Source organism: Lissotriton helveticus, chromosome 6 (genome assembly GCF_964261635.1).
Source record: "Lissotriton helveticus chromosome 6, aLisHel1.1, whole genome shotgun sequence".
Lineage (NCBI taxonomy): Eukaryota > Metazoa > Chordata > Amphibia > Caudata > Salamandridae > Lissotriton > Lissotriton helveticus.
Window position 1 is genome coordinate 1,824,069,433 of NC_136067.1, and position 9,379 is coordinate 1,824,078,811.

Consider the following 9,379-nt stretch of genomic DNA (forward strand, 5'->3'; position numbering starts at 1 on the left):
CTCTTCAGTGTTGAATTCAGTGATGAATGGCTGGTAGTAAAAATCCAGAAAACAAAATGTACATTTGTTAGAAATAAGGATGAAGAATGTAGTAAGCTGAAAAAGTAGAGTACAAATTTACATTAATCTATTTAATATATTAATCTCTTCTATACTGTATTTAGGATTAGGGAATTGATTGCTGACAAAGTGGAGTACAAAATTACCTTACTCTACTTACTACATTAATCTCTTTAATATTGTATTTAGCATTAGGGTATTGACTGCTGAAAAAGGAGAGTACAAAAGGACATTATTCTATTTAATACATTAATCTCTTCAATACTGTATTTAGGATTAGGGTATTGACTGCTTAAAAAGTAGTACAAAATAACATTAATATATTTAATACATTAATCACTTCATTACTGTATTTAGGATTTGGGTATTGATTCAATTGTTAGGGAAATGGATTAGCAGGATTTAAATCAACACTAAGTAAATTAGATATTTGTGTTAATCATCCGGCAACAGCTAGTGTATGCAATTTTACCATTTGTTTTTAAAATAACAAAAAACAATTAAAGTATTTTGAGGACATAGTGAAGGTCTTATGCTTTTTTCTTTCTTCAATCAGATTTGCATTTTTTACTGACAAGATTTTACCCCAGTACCGTGACGCTGTCATGTCGCACACAATGATCTACATCCCTTCCTACTTTGACTATGTGCGGCTTCGAAATTACTTCAAGAAGGAAGAATTGAATTTTACACACATCTGTGAATACACCGACAAAGCTGGCGTCTCCAGAGCAAGGCAGCACTTCCTAAAAGGGGAGAGGCAGTTTCTTCTTGTGACAGAACGCTTCCATTTCTACAAGAGGTGTGTATGATAAAATAATGCTGCAATCTCTGCATCTTTTTTGCTCTTTATCTTTGCATGTCAAAACCCCTGGATAACATTTTTTCTTATTTATGATTTACATAAACAATGCCCTTTTCAAAGTGCAGCCCAAAAATGTTGAACGGATCAAAATATAATATTATTGATTGGTTTTTATGTCACAGTACACCAGTCGAAATATTGACCGGCATAAATATTGAACTATCTTATCAACTGCCATTAAATTGTCACGGAAATTATATATAGGGAAGTATAAATTTAGTATTCCTAGCTCTATGCCCACTTACCTTGAAAATATAGTTGTAGTCAATATTGGGGTTGTGATATGTGGCAAATGCTTGTTAATTTATTTTTAAAAGGTGAAATAATTATCCACCTCTCAGTTGTGCCTAAGAAGCAGTTGTTGGCAGCACCTAAAAACATTTAAGTGAGAAGTCAATTGAACTCCATAATCGATTTTCCATGAAAGAACAACTATTTCAGGCATTTGTAATTGCATGTCAAGTACTACCCCTGCTCTATTTTGCGGGAGCATAGTTTGTTATTTCGACTGAGGTTGTTAATGAAGAAGTGGAAAAGTAAATATGGTACTACTAACAAATGTATATGTATGCTTTGAAAACCTGATGAGATTTTTAATATTGTTTTGCTGTATACCCACCGTTTTGCCTGCAAAGAAGAAATACTCAAAGCGGCCGTTCGTACCTCCTGGTCTAAGAACAGCATTGAGGCTTTTTGACTGTTTACACTGCAGCCAGAAAAACGAGTTTTAGGGTTGCTTTTTTTAGACCGTTTTTGAGCATTATAAAGTGTAACTTATGTTAATTGTGATTAATAAATAAATAATTGTTTGCAAGTCAGTTTGCCATCTACAATATTGTGCACTCCCACCAATGATAAAATATTGTAGGAATACTATATTAAGTTTTTTTGTTTTTTACAGGGGTCAAACTAAAAATCCAAATGAAGCAAAGGGTCCATACTGACAGATTCCATTTTGTTTTAGTCCAACAAGTTGCTTCATTATGGCATTTTCAGCTGCGGCAACACACTCCGAGCCGCCCAACCCCTATCAAATACTTTCCCTAACAATAATCCCATTGCATTAGCTTTGCCAATGCTTGTTTTTATTCAGGTGTTTTCCTTACCGTTACAGCACTAGAGTAACCTACTGTTCTGTCCATGAGTAGCCCATACTGCTGCCCATTATTAAAGCTTCTCATCAAACAACCAGAATCTGCCTTTGTTTGCTAGCCTCTTCTTCCTGTCTCGCAGACACAAGGAGACAATCTTTGGCATGCAGTTGTGATAGGACACACCACCCGTCATACCGTATTCTCAAAGATCCCATTGGCTGAACTGCAGTCCTTGGTTAACTGTAGAACATTTATCTGATCACTAGACGGGGTTCCACCAGGGATTTTCAAGAAAGGGCGGTAAAATGGCTTTGGGGCTCCTTGGTAACCGAGTTCCGAAGCAGGACCCTGTTCCACAACAGTCTGCATTGGTAGACTTTTCGAAGGTTTTTGACTGCCTTGCTCACAAATTGCTGTAAAGAAAATAACTACCTGTTGGAAGATAAACCTTTTTAGTTCGCATCCTGGCAGGTCTCCTCCTCATCACCTGGATACAGATAGCAAAAACTGCTCCATCTCTTTCCTCTTAATGATTGACCTACCAGGGTGTATACCAGAAATGGGTACTTCCATCCGCCTTGTTTACTTTTTATATGAACTTTAATATTGTTCTTTCTGGTGTTCATTCATTCTTGCTAGGTGGGGTTTAAGGTTGGTGTGGTGTATGTACTATATTGATGACCGCCTTGTAATTAACCAGCCTACCCTGGTACTCACACCATGGCTATTATTCATGACCCAATTACTTGAAAAGCAGTCCGGATAAAAACCTCATCATGAAATTTGGTAAAAGCATATTCAAGAGTTCTTGGCTTGTTAATGGAACCACTTAGCAAAAGAGAACCCATTTAAATACCTAGGAATCACATTGCATTTTATAGCAAAGTGAGGTAGGGGAGATTACCAGGATCCAAGAAACACACTTGGACAGTTATTGGGGAGCACTTTGTCCTTATCCTCCACACAGGAGGGTATTCTTTTCAGCCACAGTGCAAATATTGTCGTTCAAAAGTTATGGCAAGTGTGAAATGGCATCGCAGTTTTGTTCCATTTCTTAAAAAAAGACCATAGGCTTTCTAGAAGGCCCAATCTGGTGAAATATGTTAGAGTTGAGGATAAACACTCGTTTGGGAGTGCTGAGATCACAGTTGGCGGTGAAATTTGGTTGTGTCATTGCTCCTTGTTTGGCTTTTAATTTTAGGGAAGCTTTAGCACATTCTTCTTGTTATTATCTCTGTAGCTAACGTATTAATGTTAACAAGGTAAACTCACAATCTTATCTTGATTTTCTTTGTTCTGTGTTCCCCCACCAGAAATATTTTTATTTAAGTATTTGTAGAAGAAAAGATGAAAATAAAATCTCACAGAAGCAGACTTTCAAAACAATACACTTTTCAATAATGACTACAAGTTTGCCATTCATGAAAAAGTGTAAATAGTAAAAAATCCGATTATACTCCAAAAAGAAGTTAAATCATTACCCCCGCTTGAAGTGTCCGGTGTTTGGTTTAGCACGTGTAGACTTGCTTTGTTGGCTGTGTCACAGCATCTTAGACTCTATGCTAACTGACACTCTCGCGAGGCACTACATTATGCACGATTAACTAGCATTCATAAAGTTCAATTCATTTTACTAGTGATGGAAATAGATTAGGAATCTCATTATGAATGTAATCGATACATTTTCATTGGATTGTTTGATTATCAATCCGTATCCCTCCCCATCCCTATTTAAAGGGCGGCCACTGCGAGGGTGTGCCAGCTAGACCTCTGACCTCCTGGTCAGAGACCTGCTCTCTCCCCCAGCAGCTTTGCTGGTGTGCCACTGCCGACCCAACTTCTCCTCTGCTTGTAGATGTTTGAGCCCCTCTGCCTCTGTACTTGTGCCCGTTTTGTTTTGGTCTGTCCTGGTTGTTGCTGTTTATTGTGCCCCTGGTGTGCCTTTTTTGTCTCTGAACTTGTACCCGTTTTGTTTTGTTCTGTAGTGGTTGTGGCTGTTTATTGTGCCCCTGGTGTGCCTTTTCCACACTTTGTGCCCCCTTGCCTGTTTTCTCCTGTTTGTGTCCTCCGTGCTAGTTCTTTTCCGCCGCTGCGGCCCCTGCCGGTTTCCCGCTCCTGCCTCCCAGCTGCACTTCCCTGCCCCCTTCCCTATTTAATGGTGGCTGTGTGCAGCGGGCGAGCCGCTGGCACGCCTAAGGTGTACCAAAGGCAAGCTCGACCGTGACCAGTACCAGGGACCCTGGATCTCCGACCTCCCACCGCTACGACTCTGCCGCCCTCTTCGCGCTCATCCTTGGGAGGAACAGCAACTGCCAGCTGTCTACGTCAAATACAACCCACAGCCAGTTCTCCTGCAGACACTACGGACAATCCTTCACCATCCACAACACCCCCACGACCACCACACCCATGCCGGATGCCAGCACCACCGAAGCCCTGAAGTGCATCCTCCTCAACGGAGGCATGTCTGTGCGCTCCCTGCACAGCTATGCCGTAGAGGTCTGGTACCTCCTCAACACCCTCTCGCCAGATGTCACCTTCTAAACGGAAACCTAGACCAATGCCTCCTCCACCCCCAACATCGCCACAGCCATTCTCGACGGATACAAGATCCAGAGGAAGGACCGCCCCCACCACCCAGGAGAAGGACTCTACATCACACTCAAGTGCTCCCTCCTACTCTCCACCTCCAGCAGCACGAGCGCCTCCACTTCCAGGTCCAGCCCAGCCCTAGAACCACGCTTTGCGGCACCCTCGCCTACAGACCCCCCCTGGACCTCGCTCTTCTTTCACCGCTACCATTGCTGACCTCATCGCACCCCACGCCATCACCTCCTCGGACTATATACTCATCGGAGACCTGAACTTCTTCCTCGACAACGACTACGACTCCACCACTCTCCTGGACAACCGCGCCAACCTCGGACTGAAGAAGCTCATCACCACCCCCAGCCACAAGGCTGGACACACCCTCGACCCCATCTTCGCAGGAGAGACCAACATCCATATCAGCCGCACCTTGCAGTCTCTGTGGACAGACCACCACTGCGTGCACTTCTCTTTCAACACCACCGCTTAAAAGCCCGCTCCGCACCCACCACGACGGAATTGGAGCAAGGTCACAGAGGAGCACCTCAACTCCACCCTCATCCACGACCCCCCCTCCGCCATGACCAACGCCAACTCTGCAGCCAGGGAACTACACTGCTGGATCACCAGCTGCGCAGACAAACTCGCAACTCTGACCGATAGCTCCCCTTAAAGGCCACCTTGTTCACCACCGACCTCCAAGAAGCCAGACGCTCCTGCAGGTGTCTTGAAAAATGATAAAGGAACAGCAAACCTACCGAAGACCAGACCTCCTGCAAGAACGCCATGAAAGAATACCACCAACTCATAAGATCCACCAAGAGGATCTTCATCGGTAACAAAATCCTTACCAACTCCAGCAACTCAAAGGAACTCTTGAACATCATCCAGAAATTCACTAAACCCCCCAGCGAAGCCACGGGCGCCACATCCTCCCAGGACCTATACAACAAGCTCGGCTCCTACTTCCACCTGAAAATCAAGGCCCTCTACGACAACTACAGCGAACAGACCCCAGAAATCGCCCTTTCCTCCAGTGATGACAACCAGCCCACCATCGCCACCTGGACCCCGATCTCCAACTAAGATACCACCACAACCATGAAGAGCATCCACTCAGGAGCCCCCACGACCCCCTGCCTGCCGCACATCTTCCACAGAACCGCTGCCGCCATAGCACCTGAGCTACACCGCACCGTCACCTTTACTTTCGAATCCTATCAAGCCCATCCTCAAGAAAACTTTTGCTGACCCTACGGACCTGATGAACTACTGTCCCACCTCTCTCCTTCCCTTCACAGCCAAGGTCACCGAGAAAATCTTCAATGCCCAGTTGACTACTTTCATTGAAGCGAACGCCATCCTCGACTCTTCCAGTCCGGATTCCGCTGTAACCACAGCATCGAGACCGCCCTCCTTGCCGGCCTCCGACGACATCCGCATGTTCCTCGACCAGGGCCACACCGCGGCCCTCATCCTGCTAGACCTCTCTGCAGCCTTTGACGCCATCTCCCACTGCACTCTCGCAGCCAGACTCCACGACGCCGGCATATGGGGTACCGCCCTCGACTGGATATGCTCCTTTATCGCCGGTAAAACCCAAAGGATCAGACTACCGCCCTTTCTCTCCGAACCCACAGAGATCAACTGCAGAGTAGCGTGCTTTCAAACTCCCTGATTGATTAAAAGTACATTGAATTTGTAAAACAATAGAAATTATTTATATGGATTTTAAAGCTCTACATTGACAGTAAAAAATGTAAATGCACCCTGACCATTGCATGCTAATCAATGATATCGTGCCTGTAAAGAAATGACCCCAAGCAGGTTGCATTTAAGTTGTAGAAAATGAGTGTGGTCTGGCAGGGTCTGTTGTGTCTGAGAATAAAGTCAACAACAATTTCACGATGTAAACTAAAGTGGATTTGTGGGGCGCTACTTGTCACCCTTAAGTGTATCTAGACGCTGAGGAGGTGAGATTGGTGATTACATTTCTTATTTTTTTCACAATTGGTGCACACAGTTCTCGATGATTTCTACGATGATGATGGTCTCTTTTGACGTTTTGAATTATTTAAATAAGCTTTCAAAGGAACTGAAATCAGTTTTTCAACCGCACCACAATCATGGTCTCTTTGTGTTTCCGTTTCTGTCAGATACACACAGAAAGGCATACGGAACCTGATTTTCTACGAGCTGCCGACATATCCGCACTTCTACAGCGAGGTGTGTAACATGCTGAAGGCCACACACCGGGGGGACGAGGCCACGTGGACCTGCACGGCGCTCTACTCGAAGTACGATGCACAGCGGCTGTCTGAGGTGGTAGGGGCCGAACGTGCCGCGCAGATGCTGCAATCCCAGAAAAACGTGCATCTCTTTGTCACTGGGGAAAATCAATGACCGGCATGAAGGACGAGCAATAAAAGATCTACAGCGCAGCCATGCCATGCTCCTATTTTATTTACTGACCGCAAGGCTTTTACAGACATTTTCTAAATTAAATGTAAAAATATACCCGTAAGGGCACATGCGTTTCATACGGTAAAGAGAGTGCTATGAATTGCCACGTTCGTGTGGTCACGTGCAATAAATGTTTTGTATGAAACCAAGTTGTGATTAATCAGTGCCAATGACCTGGCATTCCCATGTCCTCTTATTTTATGTGGTGCCGTGCATCTCTTTGAGTGTGTGCGTTGTTTGCTTCTATACGGCTCTAGAGGTGGACGAGCAAATAAATTAGCAGGGAGAGCCGAGCCAAGGGTCTGGTTCGGCTCTTCAAGCCAGTCCACGAGCTGAGCCCCGAACATGTTTGCTCTGTAAATTATACTACAAATACACAGAAAATATCCGAAAGTCTCTTCAAAACTCTAGAAAGTATATGTTTGAGGCGTATGAGCTGCAGATCACACACTATGCATAGATCGTCATCTGGTTTTGGGCCCGGATGTTTGCAGTTTTATTGTCTTGGAAAAGTCTTTGGAAGTCACGAGATGGGTGACTCCTCCTTTGGACAATAGTGCGCATCGGCATCAACTCCATCTTCAGATTGTTTTTTTCCACCATTGGGCTCGTATGTGTTCCATGCGTTCCAGTTCGGTATCGTTACCGAGTTAGCTTTCGACGCGTAATCCTTACCCAAATCTTCGATATTGTCTTGATTGCGTTTCCTTTTTGACGCGCATCTCTACAAACTTCTACTTCGGTGCCAGTCGTCAAAACAGGCCTTCGGGCCAAGCTGCGCCAACAGGCCTTCGTGGCTCATGGAAAGGACTCCATTCAAAAAATGTCCTCAGTGTGAATCCAAGTTTCCACATGCCAATCTGCATGAGGTGTGTAACATCTGCCTTTCATCTGAACACGAGGCCAAAGACTGTCCGGCTTGTGCCTCTTTTTGCTCCAAGAAAACCATCAAGAGCGTCGAACTCGAAGAAGCATGGCTCAATCATCGACATTGATACCAGACATCTTCCAGGAGGGCGTCGATGTTCCGTAGCAGGAACGGATGGAAGAAGGAACCTTCAGCGTCTCCGAAGCAAAGGAATCCGACATCGAAGACATCACCCCGGGGCAAAGGGTCATAAGTACTGATGTCGACCCCTCCCCCCCCACCCACCCATCCAAAGGCTGTGGTGCACCTCCACCTTCGGGCCCAGGTGCACACCATGACAAACTTCACACGCCCCACCTCCAGGCTCGGCAAGGAAGTCAATAATTAAGCCTTCAGGCCACTCGGGATCGAGTGAGCCTACCCTCGGTGCGAAAATTCCGTCCTCTGCACCGGCCAAGGAGAAACCAAAAGTGAAACCGAAAGACAAACCATTGTCTTCGTCCGCACCGAAGCCCGGTCCGACATCGGCGCATTCAGCACCAAAACCAAAAGACACTCAACCTTCTGATCCGAAAAAATCCTCGGAACTAAGGAAGCCACCGATTCCGAAAGCCATTACTGAACCTTCGGATCCCAAAAAATCATCGAAACCGAAAAAAACAACCGGTTCCAAAAACACCCGGTACCTCTGATCCGAAAAAATCGTCAGAGCCAACCAAGCAATCTGCTCCGAAGACTCCAAATAAACCTTCTGAACCCACAAAACCTCTTCAAACCAAACCAAAGGAGCCTAAAACAGCCGCATAAGCATTCAGATCCCAAAAAATAGGTGCCGAAACACCACGGTTCAGAGGAACAGCTTTTCCAGCCTGATCCTACACAAAAGACTCTGGAAATAGACCCAGAAACACGTCATTTTAGGATTAGTACTTCCAACAAAAGGAAAATGGACAAACCTTCACCATCTCCACTTCCATTAAAGAAAAGAGACATTGCCACTTCTCCTTTGAGGATTCCTTCTCCACCTCCTAATCCACCACACATTTCTCTTGTTCCATCTCCAGAATCTCCTCCACCCCCAGATGAGGATGATACCACTGGTGACGAAGAAGATAATGAACTTCTAGAGGATCCTATTCCTTACATCCCAACTGATCCATGGGAAAATTATGGCACACCAGATGCTCCTGATGTACCACAAGAGGATGTCTATCCATCTAGACCATCCCCTCCAGAGGACACTATAGGTTTCACTCAGCTAATACACAGGGCTGCACAATACCATGGGGTGAACCCAATAGAAGAAGACTTCCTCATGGACACTTTTGCAACATCACAAAGGTCCATATCTATTCAACAATGTTAAATGGGGTAATTAAACATGCTCCCGAAGTCTTTAAAGACCCGGTTAGAGTTAGTCATCACCCCTAGAATAGAGAA

The 9,379-nt window shown here is 45.0% G+C and overlaps 1 protein-coding gene across 1 annotated transcript in view; it reads left to right on the top strand.

Annotated features, from left to right (window-relative positions):
• The window catches only part of UTP25 (UTP25 small subunit processome component), a 186,655-nt gene extending 179,439 nt beyond the window's left edge, over positions 1-7,216 (top strand). Inside the window, exons 11-12 of the mRNA XM_078649718.1 lie at positions 617-862; positions 6,765-7,216. Of these exons, the coding sequence (XP_078505844.1) occupies positions 617-862; positions 6,765-7,011 (493 nt within the window). The 3' untranslated portion in view covers positions 7,012-7,216. The remainder of the gene's footprint in view (positions 1-616; positions 863-6,764) is intronic.
• Positions 7,217-9,379: the final 2,163 nt, after the last annotated feature.